The sequence below is a fragment of the Peromyscus eremicus genome, chromosome 22 (assembly GCF_949786415.1).
Source record: "Peromyscus eremicus chromosome 22, PerEre_H2_v1, whole genome shotgun sequence".
Lineage (NCBI taxonomy): Eukaryota > Metazoa > Chordata > Mammalia > Rodentia > Cricetidae > Peromyscus > Peromyscus eremicus.
In genome coordinates this window covers 24869409-24896255 of record NC_081437.1, presented here as the reverse complement: position 1 = coordinate 24896255, position 26847 = coordinate 24869409, and the positions used below count along the sequence as shown (strand labels likewise).

Genomic DNA, 26847 nt, shown 5'->3' with positions numbered 1-26847 from the left:
GACTGATGATTGGTGTGGAAGGGTCCAGCCCACTGTGGGCAGCACCATCCCTAGGCAGCTGAGAGTGAGGCAGGGATTGAACCCGTAAACTTCCCAGTTTCTGCTTCACTTCCTACTCTGATTTCCCTTAATGATAAACTGGAAGTATAAGCCAAGTAAATCCTTTCTTCCACAGGGGGCTTTTGGGCAGAGAGTTTTATCACCGGAACAGAAGGTAGGAACACTACTCCTGGGAGGGATAGGAGTTTGGGCCCCCTTGTCCCTCATTAGGGCCACAGCCCTGGGAGTAGATAGGATGGTTCCCCTCCCTTGGTCCTTACATCCACCCCCTTGAAAGGAGCACTCACCCTGGGATGCCACCAGCCTCCATCTTGTTAGCCACAGTGACATCGGTAGACCACACATCATACTGCCAACGCTTCTGGCCGAGGACACCACCTAGCACGGTGCCCGTGTGCACCCCCACACGCATGTCCACTCCAGTCTTGGTCTTCTCCCGCACATACCTGCCAGGCACAGAGAGGTGGCGCTGGGTAGGGCATAGCATCATGAGGTGCCCGGCAGCCTTTGCCCTGGCAGGCGATCGTCTGGGCTGAGAGGACCTAGCATGTCCCCTCTGGCTTTTTGCCTGAGCTAAGTGGCCTGCACTGGGGTTAGCACAGGCCAGAGCCCGGATGCAGTGATGACAGGCTGGAGGATACAGCGACTTCCCCCAGGGGACCTCCCATTATTTCTCTCTTCTATCCCTTATTCATTCATGCTGTTAGTGTTTCATTGAAAGCGTGTCTGGTGCATTCTGCACGCTGCCGATGCAGAGATGAGTGGAAACTGTAGCTAGCTCCTTGCCCCAGAACTCCAGGAACAACAAACACAAAATTCAGATATCTGTTGTCAGGTCCAGAAGAAACTCCGGACAAATGGCTAACTGTGGTGCCTATTAACATACCAAAGCACATGCTGGTTTTGTGCTCTCTCAGCACTGAGAATATCTGTTACAGAGTCCGTGCTGGCATCCAAAACTCCTCCAGCTCGGGGCTTCTCCAGTTTCTCATTCCTATAGACCCAGGCGTTCTGACCATGAGCTCTCTTGGCCCCTCTCTTTTGGGTTCTCGTTCTCTGTCTCTCTGTCTCTCTGTCTCTCTCTCTCTCTGTCTGTCTCTCTGTCTGCCTCTCTCTCTGTCTGTCTGTCTCTCTGTCTGCCTCTCTCTCTGTCTGTCTCTGTCTCTGTCTGTCTCTGTCTCTGTCTGTCTCTCTCTCTCTCTCATATCTCCCCCTACCCATGGCTAAGTCCAGTCTGCTGGCCAGGTACCATACACTACTTTCTCCCCCTGCCCTGGACTCTTCCAGATGCCTCTGGCTGTTCTCTCCCTCACGTCTACAATACAAACCTTCTCCTCAACCATCCTTGGAGCAACCATGTCCTCACTTTGTATATTCCTGCTGGACTGGGTTGTGAAGGGAGGCTGAACTTTCTAATTTTTTTTTTTTTTTTTTTTGGTTTTTGGAGACAGGGTTTCTCTGTGTAGCTTTTCACCTTTCCTGGAACTCACTTGGTATCCCAGGCTGGCCTTGAACTCACAGAGATCCGCCTGCCTCTGCCTCCCGAGTGCTGGGATTAAAGGCGTGCGCCACCACCGCCCGGCCGAACTTTCTAATCTTAATCTACTGACCGTTGAGGGAGGCGGGGGACACGAGAGGGGTGACGGTAAGAATTCACAGCTGCCCAGAGACAGAATGCGTGGCTGTCCCAGGCTCTGACCCTGAGGGGAGAAGCTGCCTGAAGCACCCTTTCTTACCATGTGCTTGAGGGATCCCCCAAGCCACCACACACCCAAGTCTACCTGAGGGCTGCCCTTCCAGGCCTCTCCAGGACCATGTGGAGCAGCGACAAGGTACAGGATCGAGAGGGAAGAGCGGTCACAGCCCCCAAGCCCACAGGTGGAAGCAGAGGCTGGGCTAGAGCAGAGGCTAGGTTCCCACAGCACCATAGACGTGACCTCAGAGGTCCCTTAATTACAACATGGAGGACAAACTCTATACTGATCTGTCTGGGGGTGGGGGGATCATAAAAACAAAATGGAAGCGAAAAGATGGGAGACGTGCACCAGAGAAGGTTCTCCTCCAGCACTGGGGGAGATTCCTTGATGAATTTCCCAACTCCAGCTCCCAGCAGGAAAAAAAAAAAAAGCCAGACGCAAAGGCTGAAGAAACATGTCCCAGAGGCTGTGGAGTCTGGCTGTTCCCCTCAGCTCTGAAGAAGGGAAGCCACAGCTGGAAAGCAGCAGGACCAGGACTCAGCCTTATTCCAGATCTCAAATAGATCCTCCATGGTGCCGGACGTCTGGCCACCCCGCCCGCCCAGAGGCGCCCACTTACGAGATGGCCTCCACCATGGCGAGCCCCATGAGGATGGAGCACACAGCGTGGTCCTCCCGGTAGTCAGGCAGGCCGCAGATGCAGTAGTAACAGTCCCCCAGGATCTTGATCCTCAGCTGGTGGTATTTCTGAAAGGACAGAGCATCATGGCCTGTGCTCCGGGCCCCTGGGCCATGGAGGAAAGGCCCAGCGGTGGAGGACGGCCAGGTAAGGAAGGGCTAGGAGCTGCAGGCAGGGCTGAGGGTTGAAGACCATGGCAGATGAGGAGGGGGCACGGTTGGTACTTACGGCCGCCAGCTTGTCGAAGCGGGCAAAGAGCTCATTGAGAAGCTTCACGAGCTCCTGGGCGCTGCAGGCGGAGGAGAGCTGGGTAAAGCCTACAATATCTGCAAACAGGATGCTGTAAAAGGGGGCGGGGGGCATAGGTGGTAAGGCTCGCGGCAGTGACTCCACCACCCACTCCTGCCCGCTCAAGACCACCCAACTCAAGACCCTGGCATGGCCTGGACATTGAAGCTTAGCCTCTGCAAGGCCCCCTCCTGGGGCCGGCCTGGTGACCACCACCACACCTCCCTCCCGGCCCTGGCTGCAGATCTTTCTAGAATCAGAGGTCCTGGTTCTAGCCTCAGAGCTGGTCCTGGATGGGTAGGTGACCTCACAGGAGCCCCCTTTCTGGGTGACGTTTACTCAATGACAGGTTAGAGCTGGTAGGCCAACGCATATTTTTCCCTCTGCTGTCTACTGGTAGGGCCCCTCCCATGGGGCTGAGTTTAGGGGAGCCAAGACGCACACCGTGGGGCTTGGGAAAATGGGACCCCATAGACCTCAGTCGAGCCCGTGATGCAGTGCGGCTCCCTGGCCCATCATGCCGTCGGGGCCTCCACGCCACCATACCTGACGTTCTCATGACGGTACATGTACATGGTGTTGAACTGCTGCTGGTCCTTCTGGCTCTCGCCCTTCTTCATGTCCTTCAACATCTCGTCGGCCACGTGCTTCGGCAGGATGGAAAGCATGAGGTTCTCCTGTGAGGAGAGGCACAGGGTTGGAAGGGAAACGGTCTGCACGCCTCCTCTGGGAAGAACCCCGATGCTGGTGAGGGATGTCAGCCAGGAACTACACAGCCCTGCACAGAGGCCCCAACACCCATTCGGCAGCAGCCAAAGGCCAGGCTGGGCAGTTTCTGGCCCTGACGAGGCTCAGCATCATGACCGCCCTGCAGATCACTGAGAGGATGATCACAGGAAACGGCGCAGAGGAACTCCAGCTCATCATGTTCCTCTTTCCATAAGAACGGGGACCATTCCTGTGTCTGCCACTGCCCCAATCGCGCACAGGTGAGTCCTTTTCATGTCACCTGCTGCACCGTCACAAAACAGTCACCAACCTGACCGAAGACCTACGGCCCGTCGGACACCGATGATCCCAAAGCCGGCAAGAATTCTACCTGAGCCTGGGGTCTCCTGAGGACACAGGTCAGAATGTCCACCGCAATGCAGTGTGACACGTACAACCCACCAGCTTGAGAATGGACACAGTGGAGCCCCCGGAAGCAGGGAGCAGAGTACCCCATGAGGAAGGGGTCAAAACCCACCAAGTGAGGCATGGGTACCGAGGGGCCTTCCCAGAAGCGAGACAGAACTAAGTCGGGTCAACCAAGGCCTTCCTGAGAGAGAGCCACAAATCCAAAGCAGGCCCACAGGGCGAGTCCTCCAGGGCTCAAGGACCGGAGGGGTACTTAAGTAGTGGTTCAGTACTGCTGCTCAAGTACTAGGTGGAGACGAGTCAGCACACTGGCCTGTGGGCCAAATGTGTTTGCTGTCTGCTTTCATAAAGTTTTATTGGCACCCAGCCAGGCTCACTTGTTTACACATTGTTCCTGACTGTTTTCACACTCCAACAAGAGCTGAGTAGTTGTGACAAAGACCATATGCCTGGCAAAGCTAGAAATATTTGCACTCTCTTTCCAGAAGAAAAAAAAAAAATCTGTGGCTTGGACATCTGAGGGGATGGCGCCAGCGCTCAGAATACAGAACCATAGAGGAAAACCAGATGTCAGGGCAAAGTCAGGAGCAGGGCCATACACGTGGTGTGGGGCTGAGGAGCAGGCGGTGCTTAGGAGAGGCCTAGGGGCCACACCAGAAGCTCTAGGAATCACGGCCAGGGTATGAGCGTGGCAAGATATGGGTCCGAAAAGAAGAGGAGGACACAGTAGACAGAATGGGGCCGGGGAGGGGGTAGGCAGAGGAATACAAACCAACCAGCCATGCTGTCCCTTCATCCCTGAGGGAAGAGAGGATGGCAGTGTCTGATGTTGGACAGTGGGGAAGAGCCACATGCTAAGATGGAGGCTGTGAGGGTCAAAGGCAAGAGAACCATGGAGGATGGAGAGGGGCCGATGAGGAGGAGGTGAAGTGGGCCAGGCCAGCCTGGGAGAAGTGGGGGCCACAGGAAAGGGCGGAGCTGTGACGAAGCTGCAGGCCTGTGGCAGAACCCCAGTGCCAGAGCAGACCCTGGGGACCGGGCCAGGAGCACACCCTGAGCTCAGCTGCTCAAAGGCAGCAGGGTGGCTCAGCCCACGGCACGTGAGCCACCTGGTTCCAGGATGGCCGGTGCCTGGCTCCAGCCTCAAGTGCTCACGGCCCTTTCACAATGTTTTCCATTTCCACGGCCGCCTTTTCCAGTGTTAAGAACCTCGTGACGGCATCATTACTGTGCAGGAATGAGAAGCCAAAATAACCCCAGTGCGGCGCCCTGCCCTACGCTCCACCAGAGCCCGTGGAGCGGCAGAGTCCCCCAGGGCCCTGCGGCCCAGCCAGCAAGAAAGACCCAGGTGACCCTGGCACCTGGCAGCCCCAGCCTCCTGCCGGTGGGGCGGAGTCAAAGGAAGTCTGATGTAAAAATGATGAGGGAGGGTGGCGTCTGGTGAGACCTGGGCACCTGTCCACACCTAGAAAACAAGAGAAGCGCCGGGCGTTGGTGGCGCGCGCCTTTAATCCCAGCACTGGGGAGGCAGAGGCAGGTGAATCTCTGTGAGTTCAAGGCCAGCCTGGTCTACAGAGTGAGTTCCAGGACAGGCTCCAAAAGCAGAGCCAGGGTCCTGGTAGCCACTAGGGCAGCCCTGAAAAGTTGTTGGAGTCCTGAGTGGCAGAAGCAGAATTGCAGAATTCTGAAGTTGGTGGGTGGTAGGCAGCAGTGGGACGGGGGGGGGGGGGGGGGGGGGGGGGGCTGGGACTTTGGACTGGTCATCTCAAGGTCCCTGTCTACCCCGAGTGGGATATATATGTATATATACATTGCTCTCATAAACCAAAATCCGCAGGGGTGGGAGCAGGCAGGGCAAAGAACATGCCTCCATATTCCCATTGCGCTATCAGACATGTCACCAAAACTCCCTGGAGCCTTGTTTCCTAGGTGGTGAACTGGGACTAAGTGGCTCATTAGCACAAAGCACTTAGAACAATGCCTGGCCCCCAGGAAGTGCGCAGTGTATCCTAAGTCTGCAGAGTGTGCCCGAGGGGGGAGACCTCAACAAGGTGTGGCCTGGTCTTCCGGTAGGCTTCCAGGGTGGCCACGGAGTTATACACTGAGTTCCCTCGGACAGCCTACCGTCAGTGGAACACCTTCAGGTCCCTCAGCCAGGCTGCAGGAGCTCTCTTGAGCAGGTGGGACATGAAGAGAAGACTCCTATTCAAGTCACGTCCTCCAGGACTCGCCTGACCCCCTCCACCACCTCGCCCTGACACATATGCTCATAGGGGGCCACGTGAGGACAGTCCCGGGTCCTGGCAGCCTGTCCACTGTGTAAGCAGGTACACAGAACCCAGCACCGAGTTAATCACGCTAGCCTGCTGCTGCAACTCCAGCTGCCTCAGTCCACTCAGTTAAACCCTCTGTCCTTCTCTGGCCACCTCACAGCTCTGGGGACACAGCAAAAGCCCCCTTAGAGTCCCATGGACACCGGAGTCCAACCTAGCCCTGGGAAGAGCTGTATGTCCCTGATCACATCGTGACCCCCCCCCCCACACACACACACACTTTAAACACTGCCGCCTCCTCCTCCTAGCTGGGTCTGGACCCTCAGCGGTCAGCGTGACTATGGCAGCAGGGACACAAGATGACGGTGGCTCTGGAGACCAAAACACAAGAGCCTCAGAAATCCCTTCTCAGTGGAGGCAGCTGGGTTCTTCTGGGATGGGATGGTTGGGGATGTTCGTTTGTCCTTTCTTTTCTTCCTTTTCCTTTTGTAGTATGTATTTCTATAACAATGTTGAAGAATGATACAGAAGGTCTGAAGGCAGAAGGTCATAAATAAATACCCATCTTTTGTTTCTGTTTTTGGAGACAGGGTTTCTCTACATAGCTCTGGCTGTCCCGGAACTCTGTAGACCAGGCTGGCCTCAAACTCACGTGATCCACCTGCCTCTGCCTCCCAAGCGCTGAGATCAAAGGCGTGTGCCACCACCGCCCAGCCTATGAATACCAATCTTAAAGATAAGGAAAGGGCTGTGGCTGTAAATGAAGGCCATTAATTTACTTGTGTGTATGTGGAGATCTCAGCCTCAAAAGGCCTGCTGCCCCTGGCTTGCTCAGCCATGTTTCTTTTTTTTTTTTTTTTTTTTTTTTTTTTTAAGATTTATTTATTACATATACAGCATATATGACTGAAGGCCAGAAGAGGGCACCAGATCTCATTACAGATGGTTGTGAGCCACCATGTGGTTGCTGGGAATTGAACTCAGGACCTCTGGAAGAGCAGTCAGTGCTCTTAACCTCTGAGCCATCTCTCCAGCCCTCAGCCATGTTTCTTATACAGCCAGGCAGGGCCCATCTGCCCAGGATGGCACCACCTAGAGTTGGCTGGGCCCCCCCTTGTCAGTCAGCATTCAGGAATGCCCTTCGTACCCCACAGCTGGGCGTGGTACTGCACGCCTTTGAACCCAGAACTCAGGGACAGAGGCAGGCAGATCTCTGTGAGTTTGAGACCAGCTTAGTTCCAGAACAGCAAGGCTATATAGAAAAGAGACCTGTCTTTAAAAAAAAAAAAGAAAAAGAAAGAAAGAAAGAAAGAAAGAAAGAAAGAGAAGAGGAGGAGGGAGGAGGAGGGAGGAGGAGGGAGAGGAGGAGAAAGGAATAAAGAGAAAACAAAACAAAACCACGGACATGCCCACAAACCAATGTTGAAAGCAATTCCTCAATTGAGATCCCTCTTCTCGGGTATGACCAGGTTTGTATCAAGCTGAGAAAAACCATGACACAGAGTCTCTGTAATTGTGAACTGTGTTTGTCAGGAACTCACCGGGGGGGGGGGGGGGGGGGCTCTGCAACAATTCACTGTTAGTTATTCTTTTGTTTCCATGAATCTCCTCATTTTCAAAATGGTTTTTTAATATGATCTTCAAGACTCCATAAAAATGATCCCCTCATTTCATTAAACTGGGTATTTTGAATTCTAATGCTATGAGTCACAACCATTGGATGTCATCACTGACAGACACTGATTCATGAATTGGATCTATGCAGCAAACACATATCAACTGAATAATGGAATATAGAACTGAATAATAATCCTCGTCATTACATAAATGTTTATGAACAACTTTAGACTCTGGGTCCCTTCTGTCTCTCCTCTAGAGGCACCTGTGGGCACTGAGCAGCCATACTTCCCGGGATGGCTTTCTCACACTTCCGTGTCCCGAAGTGGCATGTGGTATTTCAACTTTAGTTGGCCAGCAGAGAGAGAATTTCTCTGGAGGACAGGACTGAGGAAATGTTACTTCTTTAATAATTTATTTATTTCATGTGCATTTGTGTTTTGGCTGTATGTGTGAAGGTGTCAGGTCCCCTGGAACTGGAGTTACAGGCAGTGGTGAGCTGCCATTTTGGTGCTGGGAATTGAACCCTGGTCCCCTAGAAGAGCAGCCAGTGTGCTCTTAACCGCTGAGCCATCTCTCCAGCTCCCTGAAGCTACTTTTTTTTTTTTTTTCGGTTTTTCGAGACAGGGTTTCTCTGTGTAGCTTTGCGCCTTTCCTGGAACTCACTTGGTAGCCCAGGCTGGCCTCGAACTCACAGAGATCCGCCTGGCTCTGCCTCCCGAGTGCTGGGATTAAAGGCGTGCGCCACCACCGCCCGGCTCCTGAAGCTACTTTTTATCTGATGGTGTAAACCAGAGAAGCTGTGTCTGCTGGAGGCTAAGGAGAAGACAGTGATGACTAGGGCATCTTTGCTGAAGAGAGAATGCATTTTAAAAACAAAAATAATATTGTTTGGGCTGGAGAGATGGTTCCATAAAGTGCTGAGTTCAATTCCCGAAGCTACATAAAAACGCTGGGTGCGGTGGCACACACTTGTAGGCCCAGCATGGCAGAGGTCCCTGGTGGCCTACTTGGGAAGTGTCAGCTAATAAGAGACCCTGCATCGAAAGAGATGGACAGCATTCCATTCCTAAGGATAACACCTGAGGTATATCTTCTGGCCTCCATACAAGAGAATGTATGTGTGTGTGTGAGAGAGAGAGACAGACAGATAGACACTCATACACACACACACACATACACACACACACACACACACACACACACACACACACACACACACACACACAGATGACTCAAGAGGTCAGAGTTCCCTGACGAGGGCTTAGGCTGCAGGCACCTCCTCTTAGCCTTCCACCTATACCCTGGGAGCCCTCTTAGGCTCTTTCCATTGTTCGAAGAATAAAACCTTCCAAAGGAAAAGTTCCCAAAAGTCACAAAAGACTTAGCTATGTCACCAGGACTGTGGTTGATACAGATTTTACAGGTCCAGCGTGGCCTGGTGAAAGGGACGGAGTGCCATTCAGACAGCATCAGCGTTAGAAGGTCCATTTGGACCCCCAAACCAATTGTGGAGGAACGAAAAAGGAGAGGGGCAGCACACTGATCTTGGAGGGAAAATGTCTGACGTCTGCCATGCTGGCAGATTTGGAATGACTTTCCAGCATGGAGTGGCCTCCAAAACATGCACCTTGGGCCTGGGCCTGCTCCCCAGCTCGCCCTCACTGCCCTTAGCCCACACGCCTCCTACAGCGGGAGGCAAGTGTCAGCACGCTTAAGTGTCCAGCAGGAAGTGAACAGGAGTGGAAGGAGCTTGACCTGGGGCTGAGGGGCTGCGATTCAGCCAGGAAGGGAGGGGGCTGTCCAGGATGGGGATCACAGAGCACCCCCCACTTCAAGTCTGAGCAAAGGTGCTGTGTAGAGAAGAGAGTTGCTTTGGGGGCCTCTCAAAGGAAGGTTGATAAAGAAACAGATGCTCTCTGAGAGGGGAAGGATGTTTTTGTCACAGTGCAAAGAATGGGCTGGCCCAGCAGGGGGTGAACTCTCAGTCCTGAAGTCTGGTGTCAAGCTGGAGGTGGGAGGCTAGCCCCAAGGGACGGGGACTAACCAGCCCCTGTCAGTGAGGCCTGGGGCGCTGAGGCCTGGGGCGCTGAGACTGTGTTCAGCACTGACAAGACAACAGGCCATTTGTTTTAAAGTTTCTCCTCAGCTCTGCCCTGAGGGTCATGTGTGTGTGTGTGTGGGGGGGGGGAGTCAAGGGCCTGGCCCTATCTGGGGGAAAGACCAAAGTGTGCAGAGAGAGACTTGGAAGTCTGGTAGGCCTTGGGGCAGAACAGTAAAACCTCTCAGATTTGCAGGAGAAGCACCCTCCCCCAGGCTCGTCCTGGGCAGTGTGCAAACACACTCTAGAGAGTAGAGGACTGTCAAGGGTGGAGGCGGCGGCGGCAGCAGACCGCCCCCGGGTGAAAAGGCAGAGTCCTCACCTCCTGACACCGGCCAGGATTACGTCCGTAAGCAGGTGCCAGGCTACTCCGAGGGGATGTCTGTCTGTCAGGACGACCTCCAGCAAGCTCCGAAGGAACCAGTCAAATCCTCCTCGGTAGTGAATCAGTGTGCTGGCTCAGGACTGAGATGGGAGGAGGCGGCCAGCATGGTCCCAGGGGCCCCCCTGAGTTGTTAGAGTTGACGCTCTGATGAGGCATTCAGGAGTTAATTACAGCAAGGGAGCCAGGAGGGATTTGGATAAATGAACTCTGCTGGTGAGAGGCTGGGAATCTACAACAGCCTTGTAAGAGAAGAGAGACTGGGTAAGAAAAGAGAGTAAAGGTGGAGGTGGGGTGTGTGTGTGTGTGTGTGTGTGTGTGTGTGTGTGTGTGTGTGCGCGCACGTGTGGTACTGTATGTTGAGTATACAGTGTCTCTGTGAGATGGGTGACATCTACTTATCTGAAGGATGGGTATGACCACACGTATGCCCATGTACCCACCTATGTGCTCTGGACTTTTATACCGGCCTACCCACATACAGTTCACTATAAGCGAGCCTGCCACTACTTAGCAAACATATCCTGGTCCTGTCTCCATCCTACCCAAATACCCAAATTCTTAGAGCTTCTAGGCTGTTCAGAAGCTAGGAGGACACTGATCCTCCACGTACCCATTCTGGCCTGGCCCTCTGGGCAGAGGAGGCTGTGGAAGGCAGGAAGTGAGGTCAGAGCCCAAAAAGCTCAGCTCCTCCCAAGAAGAGGTTCAAGGCCCATGGCGGAAAATCTGGAAATTGCCGGCCACTGTTCACTCCAAATGACGTGGTCCCAAACTCAGCCTTTCAGTGACTCGTCACTGGTCATCCTTGGGCATGCAGGAAGGTGAGCATCACACCCAGGAAGGACTGGTACCTCGGGGCAGGAATGTGTTACTTCCTTCATGGTTGACCATGCAGGACTTGTGGTCACTAGCGTGAGCCCCTACCAGTCTCTAGGGACAAGGAAGCTGTACAGGCCAAGATGACTACAGTCTCAGGAGACAGCCCGTTGGGTCCAAAGATGGCCACGTGTGTGGCACCTTGGCGTCCTCACCCAGCCAATCTGGCAACAGAGCTGGTGTTCCTCAGAGGTTTGATGAGTTAATGAGCCACATCAAGTAGGAGACATGGCCCAAGGGACAATCTGTCACCCTCTAGAACATCTCTAACAGAACTCGCTGAGTCACAGAAGGGCTCTGAACCGGTGTATTCAGCCAATGTGGTAGCCACTAGCCATGTGCAGGTACTGAGCCCATGGACAATGAGCAATAAAACTGAGTAACTGGGGTAGGGGACATGGCCCAGTTGGCAGAGTACTTGCCTAGCATGCACAAAACTCTGAGTTCAAGCCTGAGCACCACATAAGCGGGTATGGCAAGTCTGAGGTCTCTACATGAGACCCTGATGATTTTAAAAATCCAACTTGAGGGACTGACTTTTAGTTGAAATTAATAACAGTTTAAATAACTACCCATGGCTAGTAGCTTCTGTAGTAGACAGATAGCTTTAAAACACTATGGAAAACTATGCCCAGCCTGGACCCCGTGGTGACAGGAATGTGGTGGCTGCATCTACGCGTGGTTGGGGAGAGTGCTGACAGAGTCTGACCTGGCAGACTCATATCACCTGCTCTGTCACAGTGTCACTGGCCTAAGAAGGCCAGCTCAATGCCATGCTGGGAATGATGGCCCCAAGCAAATGACGCAGATGTAATTCCACTTGGACAGGGCGACCCACGGCTTCACTCCCTCCCTGGGCCACCTCCTCAAGAAGGAGTTAACCTCACCGCATGCCTTCCAAACGTGCTCCCGATTTCCTTTACAGAGAGTGTGCAGCCACCCCTCCAGCTTTGAACCCAAGTCAGTTTCTGGCTGAACTGACACCAACACCTTTCACACTGACAACAAAGAATATTCCTCCAATGAAGACTGTCCATCACAGCACAGTTCCCCATCACCCACCACCCATGTGTGTGTGCGCGCGCGCGCGCGCGCGACACACACACACATACACACACACACACACACATACACACACACATACACACACACACATACACACACACACATACACACACACACACACACACACACAGAGGCACATAAATACACATGGAAACAGAAACAAACACACATATACATATACATTTGTGCACACACTTGGAGATAAGCACATGTGTACCCACACATACACAGAGAAAACACACACCCACATACACCACTACTCTATGACCCAGATGGACTCCTTTCTGCCACACTTATTCACTAGCCTCTCGCTTCTTGAAAAGCTCCAGCAGAATCATGTTCTTTATAAATGCTTAATATGTATGAGTGTCTTGCCTGAATGTATGTGCACCACATGTGTGCAGTACCTGTGCAGGCCAGAAGAGGGCATCAGAGCCCTTGTAACTATAGTTACAGATGACAGGTGCTGGGAAGGGAACCCAGCCCCTTTCCAAGAACAGTAAGTGCTCCTATCTGCAGAGCCATCTCTCCAGCCCTAAGAATCGTGTTTAAAGACCAATTTCAGACACTTCTGAGCGTTTTCCTAGTCACTTGCTGATTCCCTCATCCCTCCCACCTTTCCTGGACCCTCCACCTTTACCCTGAGCCATGCACCTCTTTTATTTTATTTTTTGGTGTGTATCTAACCAAATCACAGGACCATGTTTATCCCAGGCATGACCCCATCCCGATCTGAGTTCTTTATACTTCAGGCCCCTTTCGTTAATTTGAATCCATCACAACATGTTCCAAACCAGGCAGACCAGGGCACAACGGGACCCCTGACTAGAATGGTAAGGCCATGGCTGCACCCTTTTGGCTAACTTCTGCTAAGCCCTAGGGACCCTGGGCCAGAGAGATGACTGGAGACAGGCCTAAAGCTCACATACGGTACTTCTGAGGGGAAACTGTCCTAAGATCCCAGGAGCTGCATGGTCAACAGCTTTCGCTGAACCCACCAGCACACTAGGAGCCCTTGTCCTACCCTCTTAGCCCAGCAGGGCCCGTGCAAATGTGGGTTCCAGCCCTCCGCCCTGCTGGTTGGGCAGTTAATTCACAGAATGAGCTCTACTCAAAGTGCCTGGATGAGTTCTCCACTCCTCTATGATAATGTCCAGAGGCACCTCAAACTCAACCACAGCCTACCCCATCCCAGCAAGCCCCTCTCTAGCCTCAACTCCACACACTCTGTTCCATCTAGCCATAAAGCCCTCTAGTTCTGCCTTCTACCTAGACTCCTGCTGGCACTCGGTACTCTACCATAACCGCCATCCTGAGCTGGACCGCCACGTCTCGCTCATCTCCCTGTTTCCCCATCTCCAGCTACACTTATCTGTTTGAATTCCAAGACCCTGGGATGGCTGACCCTAGCTCCCTTCAGCACAGAGTCAAGGCCCTCAAGAGCACTGCAGGCTCCAGGCTGTGGCTCACAGGACCACTCTGCCTCTCTTCCCCTTCCTTTCTGTTCACAGTACTGTGCTCCTGATGCCCTGTGGACATACCTCTGGCGCTTTCCCATGCTGCCTCCCCTCCACGGCTCTCTGCTCAATGCCCTTCAGGGCTCCACTCCAATCTACCTTGAGAAAGTGTTTCCTGGCCCCAGATATTGAATACCAACTTCCCTCTACCCATGGTTCTTGTTAAGTTCCTTTCCCTGCTCCATTACATATACCCACGTCTTTTCTGCCAGCCACACCCACAGAATCTATTACACTCAAGACCTCATGGAAGAAGGCCCTGAATACTTGTCATCTGAATGTACTCTTACTGACTTCCATTTTTAAGATAAATTTAATTTTTACTTTTAAGAGTGTGTGTGTGTGTTGGTGTAGGTGTGGGTATGTGCATACAGGAGCCTGCAGAGACCAGAAGAGGGCATTGGATCCCCTGGATCTGGAGTTATAGGCAGTTGTGGGCCGCCTGACACGGGTACTGAGAACATGAACTCAGGTCTGCAATAGTAGCATGCGCTCTTAGCCGCCGAGGCCTTTCTCCAGCCTCTCTTATAGACGTCACCATCCCCTTCTCTGCTCCTACTTCACAGACAAGCCAGGGCTCAGAGGGCGTGAGTACTGACTCAAGGCCAAGTGACAAGTGGTTCCATTAGAATGGGAAGTCTCACTCTGCAGCCCAGCACGGTGGCTCCTTCACACCTGTGATCCCAATACTTGGAAGGCTGAGGGAGGAAGGCCTTGGCCATGAGTTCAAGGCCAGGCTGGCCAGCAGGGTAAAACTGTCTCAGAAACAAAAACAATGTACAGAGACGCTGCAAGGCAGTTAAAAGCCCAGATTGCTGTAGAGGATGGAGACATTTCTTCAATATTAAGTAGGCATTTAATAAACTACCTGTACTACTAGCCACTGCTTCATTCCCTCAGTCAGAGAGGGGACGCTCCCATCCCTGGCCGCAAGCCACAGATGCCCAGCGGCTGAGGAAGACTATGCTGCCAGCAACAGTGGAGAAGGCTGGAGACCTGCAGAATCAGCAGAAGCTCGGAAGGTACTCAGTTGTCTCTGTAGGGGGGAGCGGGGGAGGCTGGGAGGTCTTGGGTTGGGGGAGGGGGGCTCAGCTCTGCTGACCTCACCACTGCTGCTTGGAGACCTCACAACACAGCAGAGTCCCTACCCCATCACCAGAGGCCCCCTCGCCCGAAATGCCTGCAATAGGGACGTGACTTGCTAAGTTCTGCAACACTGGCATGAAGAACATTCTGTAAAGTCCAAACGGCGGAAATTGGAAGCAACAGGGAGACAGATATTTTACCTCACAACAGAGGGAAGGCTCCTTCTGGCTTTTCTCACGTTAAATGCCTTTCAAAGCGAAAAAAAACACTATCCTATCAGGTGACGCACCCACTTTCCATACTGGGGACACCTAGACAAAAAGGCCACGCCCCTGTGGAGAGGGGGGGTGCCCTACTCTGCTCACACCAACCTCTTCTTTCCCCGCTGAGCAGCTTCCCAAGGAAGCAGGTCCATCATCCCCGCCCCCCCAGGACAGCTTCGGGGATGGACACTAGAAACCTGATTCTCCCCTACCCCATGGTCCTCCAAGAGACCTGGACTCAAGGTCAAGGTGACTCACAGCTGTAGGACTTGGGACAAGCAGTAAAGCAGGTCTGAGCAGAGGTCGGAGCACAAGGACATTCAGACACTGAGCTTATAAAACAGTGCCGTTCTCTTCGGCCGGGCGGTGGTGGCGCACGCCTTTAATCCCAGCACTCGGGAGGCAGAGCCAGGCGGATCTCTGTGAGTTCGAGGCCAGCCTGGGCTACCAAGTGAGTTCCAGGAAAGGCGCAAAGCTACACAGAGAAACCCTGTCTCGAAAAACCAAAAAAAAAAAAAAAAAAACAAAAACAAACAAACAAACAAAAAACAGTGCCGTTCACAGCTCCAGGAGAGAAACCCACTCACATGGCCAACGGGGGGGCTTTTCCCCACAGGTAAAGGCCTTGCTTGGTAACAGCACCCCTCAAAGGGAGGGCCATGATCCAGGCAGAGGCAGGAGAGGAAGCAGGTTACAAGCACCTGTTCACCTGAATGGGCACCACAGATGTAGTGCCCCTTAAACCATGCTTCCCAGGGTGCTGTGGAGTAATCCTCCTGTATACTGTGAAAACGTGTTGCTCTCATTGGTAATACAAAGCTGATTGGCTGATAGCTGGCAGGATTTTTGGGGCAGAGAGAATGCTGGGAAGAAGAAAGGTGGAGTCTGAGGGGTCGTGAGCCAGACTCGGAAGAAGCAACGTGGAAGTTCATAGATGAGGTAAATGAGCCTCAGGGCAGTGCACAGATGACTAGAAATGGGTTCATTTAAGTTGTAAGAGCTGGCTGGAGACAAGCCTAAGCTAGCAGCCGAGCATTTATAATTAATAAGTCTCTGTGTGGTTATTTGGGAGTGACTGCCGGGACACAGAGAAACTTCACCTATACCAGGTCACACACCTAGACAGTGGATGACTCTCTTAAGAGCCCTGTACACTGAGCATTCCCCATTGGGGCCTGGCTGCAGCTTCCTCCCTGGTGGAGGGTGTGGCCTGAGGGAGTGCAAGCCTTGTTGGCCACTTCCCCTGCCACCTCTCCATCCCTCTCACTCCTCCTTCACATCATCTCGCTGCCTGGGAAGTACTTCTAGGGGGGGTGGGCGTGATTCAGACACCTCACAATTCTGAAGTTTATACCTGGCAACAGGTGTGATGTTCTGGGTGCCTGCCATTGCCAGGTGCCATTTGGGGTGCTTAGCAACTCTCAAGGTCCCAAACTAATCCCCAAAGCGAGGTCACATGGGACTCACAACAAGCAATCGGGCTCCACACTAACATGCCCATGGAGCTGTGGGGAGGCTGGACAAGGCCCCAGGCTCACTCAGGTAGCTCTACTGGATCACCTGTGTCCTAGAGGACAAAGATGCTAGATCAGCAGTTCTCAACCTGTGGGTCGTGACTCCTTTTCATGCCAGGATCATGCTCAGACACATCAATAAGGCTTTGGTGTCGGCCAGACACAATTCTGCTCTGCAAGGAGGCAGGGGATGGTGGGGCCGAACCCTTTCGTTCCTGATCCTCTTGAGCATACCTTCTGTCTCCACCCATCTGTCACCTAAGCCATGCCTCCCTTGAGAAAACGTGGGAGGGAAGGTCTGTGCGGGAAAGGACTGGGCTACCTCACCTTTTTCTGGGAGCCAGAACACTCAGTCCCATCTTTATCCCAAGCAAGAGGCCAGTCACCTCCATGAAGACAGAAGCCAAGGGTCATGGGAACTAGAGAAGCCTGGGCAGGGTCCCCGTGGTGTCGGAGGATGAAAATGAGGGAAAGAGGAGACCGGCTGTGGGGCCGAGCAACTTCAGCGGCAGGGCACATCTTCTGCCACGAAAGCAGTTCAGAAAACACTTAATGCACGCTGACGCCATAAAGCGAGGCCCCGGGACTGAGTGCTGCATTCTGGGAAGAGCCTCGCCTGGCTTCAGCACTGGTACCGAAAATGCTTGAGCATTTACCCGAGGATTGCATAGACCGTTTAGCGTGGCAGTGACTTCAAGCGGCACCTGAAAGGGGGACAGGCGTCCAGACCACCCTCTGTCTGCTCCTACGAGGGCTTCTGCAGCCCTCTGTCCCAAGTGTCCCCATCTGTCATCTCATTCCCATCCGCACCGGCTTTGACAGAGGAGAGCACGTGGAGACCTGTGCTGTCCCACAGACTGAGGCTCCCGTGTCTAGTCAGCCCTGAGGTCCAGGGAGGGAATGACCTCTGTCCTGACTGGAACAGAGGAGAGAAGGGTGTTCTCTCAACCAGCTGCCACCTTCCTCCTCCCTTTGGCCAGTGTGTCCCCAGGGGCTGAAGCCATGTCCTAGTACTTAAGACACCAAAGGACTTCACAGTTGTGAAGCTCAACTTTCCCCTCTTCCTTCACGAACTTCCCAAACAATCCATGACAATGATTTTATATATATATATTTTAGCCCAGTTTTTCAGAAGGCTAAACAAAGACACAGCCCCAATGTCACAGGGGAGTGCCAGACCCTGGCTGGTGCAATACTAGATACCGATCTGACGTCACCAACATAGGGACAGGGGTGGGGCTGGTCCCCTGTGACACAGACTCTGTCAGTCGCAAGAGGAGGTGACGTGGGGATGGAGTGTGCAAGGACCTGGGTCTGCTGACCTCAGGAGCAAGGACAGTCCCTAGGGCATCAGGGTTCCACGGGCAGAGAGGTATTTTCTAGATAAACAAGGGTGTAAGTGCCTAAGTACACTCTCATTCATCACTGAGGGGAGTATAAATTGTTTGAGCCTGTATATGAGTCAATTTGGCAATATTTATCAACATTAGAAAGGCACAAGGCTGGTGCCTCCAAAAGTTAAACACAGTAGTACCTGGCAATTCCACTTCCGGGTGGGTATCCAAAAGGCGTGAAGCAAAGACAAATAGACACTCGGACCCCAGTGCTCATGGTGACATTATTCACCGCGGACAGAAGGAAAAACCAGAGGATGCTCAACAGTACGCCAGCCAAAGGTCCTGATGATTTTTTTTTTTTTTTTTTTTTTTTGATTTTTCGAGACAGGGTTTCTCTGTGTAGCTTTGGAGCCTTTCCTGGAACTCACTCTGTAGCCCTGGCTGGCCTTGAACTCACAGAGATCCGCTTGCCTCTGCCTCTGCTAATATTAAAGGTGTGTGCCCCCATCACAGGGCAGGTCTTGAAGATTTAACTGTGGTCTACAGCAGCATCATGCTGCCCGGGAAAGAAGGAAGTTCTGCACATGCTACACAAAGATGCTCCTTGAAGACTTTATGCTAATTCATGAAACAAGCCAAATGCAAGAGGACAGTTACTCTGTGACTCTACTTCTGCAATACCTACAATAGGCAGCTTCACAGTCACCGCCAGAGGCTGGGAGGGGAGTGGGGATGAGGAGTCAGTGTTGATGGGCTGAGTTCCTTTCTGTTTGGGGTGATACAATTCGCAACAATGTAGATGGACTCGGTGCCACTGAACTGCACACTTAAAAATGACCAGAAGTGGGGTGGGGCTGAGAAGACAGCTCACCTTGCCAGCATGATGGTCTGAGTTCTACCCACAAAGCCCACATGAAAAAGCCACACGTGGTGGGACATGCTTGTAAGCCCAACACTGGGGAGGCCGAGACAGGCAGATCCCTGAGGCTTCCTGACCAACTGGCCTAGCCCAGCCTAGCCCAGCCTAGCCCAGCCTAGCCCAGCCTAGTCCAGCCTAGTCCAGCCTAGCCCAGCCTAGCCCAGCCTAGCCCAGCCTAGTCCAGCCTAGTCCAGCCTAGCCCAGCCTAGCCCAGCCTAGCCCAGCCTAGTCCAGCCTAGTCCAGCCCAGTCCAGCCTAGCCCAGCCTAGCCCAGCCTAGCCCAGCCTGGCCAAATTTCAAGCTCTGGGCCAGTAAGAGACCCTGTTTTTAAAAAGCATGGGGTTAGGGAGGGGCATGATGACAACAGACAATACTTGAGGTTTTTCTCCAACACACACACACTGCACACACATACACACACTGCACACACATACACACACTGCACACACATAAATTCTAGCTCTCTAGAAGCAATAAGAAACACCGAAGTGCCAGGCGGTGGTGGCGCACGCCTTTAATCCCAGCACCCGGGAGGCAGAGCCAGGTGGATCTCTGCGAGTTCAAGGCCAGCCTGGGCTACCAAGTGAGTTCCAGGAAAGGCGTAAAGCTACACAGAGAAACCCTGTCTCAAAAAAAACAAAAAAACAAAAAAAAAAAAAAAAAAGAAACACCGAAGTTGCTAAGATGTGAGGCACCAAAGCCTCAGAGGGAAGAGAAACACATTTAGGGGAAGCTAGTACCCTCTGCCATCTGCCAGGAACAGAGGGCAGTGGTGAGAACGTCCCAAGGGTTGGAGATAATGAAGACTCTGGACAGAGCCACAAGGCTGAGATGCTGGAAAGCAGAGAGCTGGAGCACAAGCTTGACTTCCGGTATTCTGTTCCGGAACCGGGGGTTCGAGGGGAACCACAACATCCAAACAGAAGCTGCTAGATAAGAGGACACAGATAGAAGACCATGTCTGCAGCAGCAGTTTCTCCAGCTAGGGAGCTCAAGTCCCACCTCCTAAGAGTTATATGCACATGTACAGGTACCCATACATACATACAACACACACACACACACACACACACACACACACACACACACACACTAAAAGTCCAGCTCTTACACAAAATAGCTTTATGAAAAATTTAGAGGTGGGGGAAAGCAAAGATACCAGGACCCAAGCAAAAAGACATGAGCACTTAACAAATTCCCAGCCGGATCCCAGATGAAGTCAATGATGGGGTGAGGTTTCTGTGGACTACCAGGGACTTAGTGTTAAGAGAGAGTGATACAGTGAAAAATGTCTTCAAGAAAGACCTTACCAAAAGAGTATGACAGTGCACACCTATAATCCCAGCACTTGGGAGGCGAAGGCAGGAGGACCAGAAGTTCAAGGTCATCCCTGGCTACGTCACAAGTTCAAGGCTAGCCTGGGCTATGAGAGACTCTATCTCAAAAACCAAACACAAAATACTTCAAAACCATCAAAATTGAGTCCTGAAAGCTGTATGTATTAAGAGATGTTTGTCTCAGGGGCCGCAGCGAAGCTGCTTTTATCTGTAAATGTTTAAGTTTGACTGTATAAATTATGTGGCTTCGGGGACCTAAACTAGGCTGCAGAACTGGGTCACTGCCATCTAAGGCCACATCATCTACTTCCTCAGATGCTCACACTGAAGAGTCTGCATCTCTTCTTCTATTATTCTTTCTTTCTTTCTTTCTTTTTTTTTTTTTTTTTTTTGGTTTTTCGAAACAGGGTTTCTCTGTGTAGCTTTGCGCCTTTCCTGGGACTCACATGGTAGCCCAGGCTGGCCTCGAACTCACAGAGATCCGCCTGGCTCTGCCTCTCGAGTGCTGGGATCAAAGGCGTGCGCCACCACCACCCGGCCTATTATTCTTTCAAGAATTAGAAAACCAAAAGAATTTGCACCTTAATGTCTCATGTAGTAACATTCCTTAGAGGAATTATAAATACCATTGCTTCTGGCATTTTCGGAACATGCTACAAAATCATGTCTTCTAAATGAGTGCAAGGGCTGGCAGACTCTCTGGCAAAGCAGAGAAAAGATCCGAAAATGGTCATGAGGTCAGCACAAATACTCCGTCTGAAGCATAGGGGGGGAAATGAGTTAGAGTCGGGGCAGGGGGAAGTCAGGAGTGACAGGTAGCACATCCCTATAATCCCAGTGTTGGGGGGGGGGGGGCAGAGGCAGGATTGTCACTAGTTCTAGGCCAGCCTGAGCTACACAGTGAGGCTCTGTATTAAAGAAAGGAAAGACACGGGGCGGTGTGTGTGTGTGTGTGTGGGGGGGGGACAACACCTTTAACCTCAGCATTTGGGAGGCAAAAGCAGATGGATCTCTGTGAGTTCAAAGCCAGCCTGGTCTACAGAGTGAGATCCAGGGCAGGCAGAGCTGTTACACAGAGAAACTTTGTCTCAAACAAACAAACAAACAAACAAAAATAAATGAAGGCAGGAAAACCTATCACATTAAATGCATATTTGACAGCCTGATGTGACACCTTTAATTCCAGCACTCAGGAGGCAGAGGCAGGCAGATCTCTGTGAGTTTGAGGCCTTCCTGGTCCACATAGTGAATCCCAAACTATCCAGGTCTACATAGAGACCATGTCTCAAAAAAACAAACAAACATATTAAAAGTACATTTTAGCAAAACATGTCAAAGCTCATTCTTCTAGGCTATATACCTAGACGACAACAAGGACATAAAGTAAATCAAAGGAAAAGAAGAAAATTATAAAGGATTTTTGTTGGTGGTTTTTTTTTGGTCTGCTTTATTTTGGTTTGGTTTTTCAAGACAGGGTTTCCCTGTGTAGCCCTTGCTGTCCTGGATCTCACTCTGTAGCCCAGGCTGGCCTCAAACTCAGAGATCCACCTGCCTCTGCCTTCCAAGTGCTGCGATTAAAGGCGTGCGCCACCACTGCCCAGCAGATAAAGTTTTTAAAAAGCATAAATTAATGAATTATAGACACATGTACAAAGAACATAAAAAAAATGAGGTGGCTCACTGCTCAGACTAAACCTGAGACAATTACCTCAGCAAGGTGAATGAACGGGGAAAAAGAAAAAGGCGGCACAAATTATCAATAAGAAAACAAAAATCAGTATAAATCTCACAGACAATAAGCAGTCAAAAGAAATGAGCATTGTGTCAACAATTGGAAAATTTAGGACAAAATGAACAAGTTTCCAGAGGGGGCTCTTCAAAAGTTATCAAAAACAAAAACCAAACAAACAAAAAGCCCAATTTAAATCCCGAACACCCGTTCTCTTGGGACAAAGGTTGACTCTTCTCACTTCCTAATGCAGAGAGCTCCCCTGGTAAACTCTGAACATCTAGGCACCGTGCAGGCCGCACACTGACTCTGCCAGGCGGCAGGGAGAGGGGACACTTCTCCAGTTACTGCACGGCATGCAGATGACATAGCTGTGAAGTAAGATGGCGGACCCACCCCAGTGTCAGCAGAGCTGCTGATCTCTCTGAAACTCCCACAGGCGGCAGCATCCCGGCCTTCCTGTTGAAAGTGCACTGAGCCCTCCTGCAGAGTTCACCAGACCACCCGTTACCTCTAAAACAACCTCTCAAAGAGGGCTCTGCACAGAGAGAAACTGAGGCCTCAGGAAGCTCAGGAATGGAGCCGGAGAGGTCGCTCTGCGGTTAAGAGGACCAGCTGCTCCTGCAGAGGACCCAAGTTACTCCCAGCACCCACACGGGGGCTCACGACCATCGGTAACTCCAGTTCAAGGGAACCCAACACCCTCTTCTGGCCTCTGTGGGCGCTGCATGCACATGGTACACAGATATACATGCAGACAAGACACCCAAGAATGTAAAATAAAAGATGGATAAAAAGAGGCTAATGTCCATTCAGGATACAGCCAGGCTAAACTTATCCCACTGAACTGACACTCACAGATGCATACCGTGTGCTCAGTGAATGTCGAGGACCCCTGCCCCTCCTGTCTGCCTCACCTGCGAGGGCCGAGGTCCCCCTTGCTGGCACAAGTAGGGGGGTGCCAGCTCACGCACAGCAGGCCACCAGCACCTGCAGGCTGCTCTACAATGTCCCAGATTTCTGGGTCACCAAGAAGGCCCTTGCTGCAAGTTCCCAGGCTCTCTGCGCTGACCCTGCCCAGGGGTGACAATGAGGACTTGGGAATAAGAATCTAAAGGTGCCGTGGCCGGCCCCAAGTTCACAGGTTACAAAGCACTTCTCAACAAAGTGCTTCTCACCCGACCCTCCGGAAATCCTGCAAGGCGAACACTGCACCTGTGCTCTGAGTATGCGGACAGTGGGTCTCTGAGAGATGAAAGAACTCCTGGGTGAGCTCAGTGGTAACTCTGGAAGGCCACCATGGCATAAGAGACCAGACACACAGCATCTTTATAAAGCCAGAAGGAGAAACTCTATAAAATACAGCCAGGCCGCAGCAGGTCCCCAAGAACACCACGGGCCACAAATCATGGACCTTTGTCACCAGAGGCAAGGGGAATTGCCCCATCAGCCCTGTGTTCTGAAAAAGATGACTCCAGGGCCTAACTTGGAAGCTTCTAGATCTCACTAGTAAACAGGAGAGAGGAAATTAGGACTCATTGGCTAAGTGACTACCTGTGCCTTCAAATACCACTCTCTAGAGCAGCGGTTCCCAACCTTTCTAATACTGCGACCCTTTAATACAGTTCCTCATGCTGTGCTGACCCCAACCATAAAATTATTTTCGTTGCTACTTCATAACTGTAATTTTGCTACTTTTTTTTAAAATTATTTTTATTTTATTTGCATTGGTATTTTGCCTTCATGAATGTCTGTGTGAGGGTGTAAGATCTTGGAGTTACTGACAGCTCTTAGCTGCCATGTGGGTGCTGGGAATTGAACCCGGGTCCTCTGGAAGAGCAGTCAGTGCTCTTAACTGCTGAGCCACCTCTCCAGCCCAATTTTGCTACTGTTATGAATGGCAATGTAAATATCGGATATGCGACCCCAAAGGGGTCCCAACCCGCTGGTCTAGAGAATGTGGTAAGGCTAAGAGCAGACACTCATCTAGTAATCCCTAAAACCAAAGGGCCATCAGCCTCAGTGGCAGAGTCTAGAAGCTTCTGTAAAGCTGTAACACCCCCCAAAACCCAACCCCACCCCACCCGCACAAAATGACATGCTGTCCAGCGTGGACAGCCAGCCTTAGCTTTGAGGAAGGGAGATAAACCTACAGGAAATCGGTGAGTGTCATTTCTAGAGACCTCTAAGAACTGTTTGTGATGAATCCAGACCGAAACCCATTTAGAAGGCTGAGTCACATGGGAACGGGGAGGATCGTTCCGGGTGGATTAGGCTGGAGCTCGGCCAGTAAACAGACAGCAGGGACAAGCAGGCCCTCCTCCAGATGGAGATGGATAAACAGGAGGGGCCCCAGGGACGGGGCTGCTGCTGCGTCTGCCTAAGTGACTTAGAAGGAGGTAGAAGGAGGAGCAGGGAGGTGGCCTGGGCGGCATGAACTCTTGCCCTGGCCAAGCCCACAGCCCCAGCAGGCTCCTCTCCATCTCTTAGCACAAGCGCCAGGCCCAAGACCCTCCCCGTTCCCGCAGGGTCCTCCCAAACCCTGAGTCACACCTGCTGCTGACTCTGTTCCTCCAGGTTCATCTTCACCTCCAGCGACTGGCGGGCCTCCAGGAAGGCCTTCCGGTGCTTGCGGTCGGCCATGTAGTAGGACATGATGCCCACGATGATGGCGCACAGGTAGAGGAAGACATTGGCCAGGATCTACATGCCAAAGAGGAGAAAGAACAGGACTGGTGAATACAGATCTTCAGGAAAACAGGGACAGGGAGGTGGGGCTGGCAGGGATCAATGTGAAAGGCCCCTGAGTGGACCCTACTCTATAAATCACAATCAGCAAGATAACAGGCCAGGAACGTGTACAGGCCACGACACTTGGATATGTTTACAAGGCCTGGTGAATGATGATGGCTGTTCCTTTCCTACATCATACCACAATCAAGCCCCTCCCCGAGAGGCGGAGCAACCCTTGGCTACTCAGTTTTTTTTTTTGTTTTTTTTTTAAGATTTTATTTATTTATCATGTATACAGTGAGTGTTCAGCCTGCAGGCCAGAAGAGGGCACCATATCTCATGGTGTAGATGGTTGTGAGCCACCATGTGGTTGCTGGAAATTGAACTCAGGATCTCTGGAAGAGCAGCCAGTGCTCTTAACCTCTGAACCATCTCTCCAGCCCAGATACTCAATAGTTAAACCAGCACATATGGAGCCCAGCTTACTAGGTGCTATCAGTGCCAGCCCACTGCCCGGCAAGCCCAGCGCCAATGCTAGACCCTAGCTGGCAAGAGTCTGCTCCGTCTGGCACCCTGCAGGCTCTCCCAGGTGACCTGGTCCCTTGTCATGCCTAAAAGCCTGCTGGATTTGCAGAACCAGTGGTTTCCTGCTGGAGGGAGCCTTGGATATGGACCTGGACGTTCCCATCATACACGGCTCCTGGTGTTGGCAGCTGCTGGCTCTGGGCTTTGGTCAGAAATGGTGGGGCCAGGTGCTGGGCCAGGTATCAATTCCCTGTTGGTCTGCAGTCCACTGGCCTGAGTGAGCCTTCTCAGGCAACGCTGCTCCTGGCCCAGCTCAACCTGTTTCTCTGGAGCCGGTGCCACACTTTAAGTCTTATTAATTTTTTTTTATATTGTGTGTATGAGTGTTTTGCCCATGTATATGTCTGCGCACCATGTGCATGCTTGGTGCCCAAGGATGCCAGAAGAGGGCATCCAATCCCCTGGAACTGGAGTTCCAGACAGTTGTGAGCCGCCTTGTGGATGCTGGGGATTGAACTTAGTTCCTCTTCAAGAGGAGTCAGGGCTCTTACCCGATGAGCTCTCTCTGGCCCCTCCCCACCTCACCCCTACTCACCTTCTTGAAACTGTCCTTCTCTCCCTGCCCTACTTCCTGAAGTCCTTCAGGGAAGTGGGGAACAGTCACCACCCGCAGAGGTAGTTCGGCTATCCCTCACACAAGATTGGAGTTGAAAAGCAGGATGCAAAGGAAATTATTAGGAATTGAACTTCTGGCCCTACAGGAGGAGAAGACTGGCCCAGTGGTGTGTGCATGGTAGAGTCTGGGGTCAGGGAAAACTATGCTGAAGTCAGCTAGGATTTTACATGGATGCTTCAGTAACAGATAAGGGGATGATTCTGATTCATTTTCTGGGTTCTCCTCGTCATGCCACACCCCACTCTGAGCTGTTTTTCATTTATCAGGACCGATCACCAACACCCTAAGGACTCACCACCGCCACACCCTACAGAGTCTTCCTGGGGGGCGGGGGCACAGGTGGTTGGCAGTGTTGAGTCCATGGGAAGCCCCACCACAGGGCTGCTGAACAATGATTTAGGAGGCGGGCTGTGTGTCTGGGCTAGCCAGAAGTCACTGTGGATCAATTCCTAAGCTCCTAGGCGGCTGGTTCTACCATCTAAGATCTGTGTTAATCTGGGGCCTAGGCAGCCACAGCTGTCACTACCTGGGGTCAGTGTCTTTAGCAACATCCCGTGTACTGTCTGCCTTCTTGACAGACCCTCCATCAGTGGCCAAACTTGGTGGGACACCAGCCTGATCATCTGAAAATCTCTGGAGTTGGGTCCAGTGAATGCAGTCAATTATATGGACCCCGTTGGGCCTCAGAGTCAGTCTAACATGATACCCAAGAAACTCGACCCGCCCAAAGGCCATCCTCCTGCAGGGCCCTTGGCATGGGCCCACACCTCCAAGCTCACAGAGCCACAAATTGACAAGACCGGATGACAGAGTCAGGTTGGCATCCTATGCTTCATCTGTGTGCCAGGCTTTCAAGAAGGACACTGCACGTGGCAGTCACATCCAACTGGGACTCATACGACTAGGTCGACACTGTGAACCTCAGTACCCCCAAAGAGAGGGCTCAACCAGGGAAGGATACCCTACAGCCACAGGTCTGACACCAGAGAAGGCATTTATACATCTGTCCCTGGCTAACTAGCCTGGACTGGAGCTA

General features: G+C 52.1%; 1 protein-coding gene across 1 annotated transcript in view; it reads right to left on the bottom strand.

Moving 5' to 3' along the window:
• The window catches only part of Adcy3 (adenylate cyclase 3), a 55248-nt gene that overhangs the window by 16243 nt on the left and 12158 nt on the right, over positions 1-26847 (bottom strand). The window contains exons 2-6 of the mRNA XM_059248303.1: positions 24431-24580; positions 3271-3401; positions 2665-2776; positions 2377-2504; positions 348-506 (exon numbers count right to left, since the gene is read on the bottom strand). Of these exons, the coding sequence (XP_059104286.1) occupies positions 348-506; positions 2377-2504; positions 2665-2776; positions 3271-3401; positions 24431-24532 (632 nt within the window). The 5' untranslated portion in view covers positions 24533-24580. The remainder of the gene's footprint in view (positions 1-347; positions 507-2376; positions 2505-2664; positions 2777-3270; positions 3402-24430; positions 24581-26847) is intronic.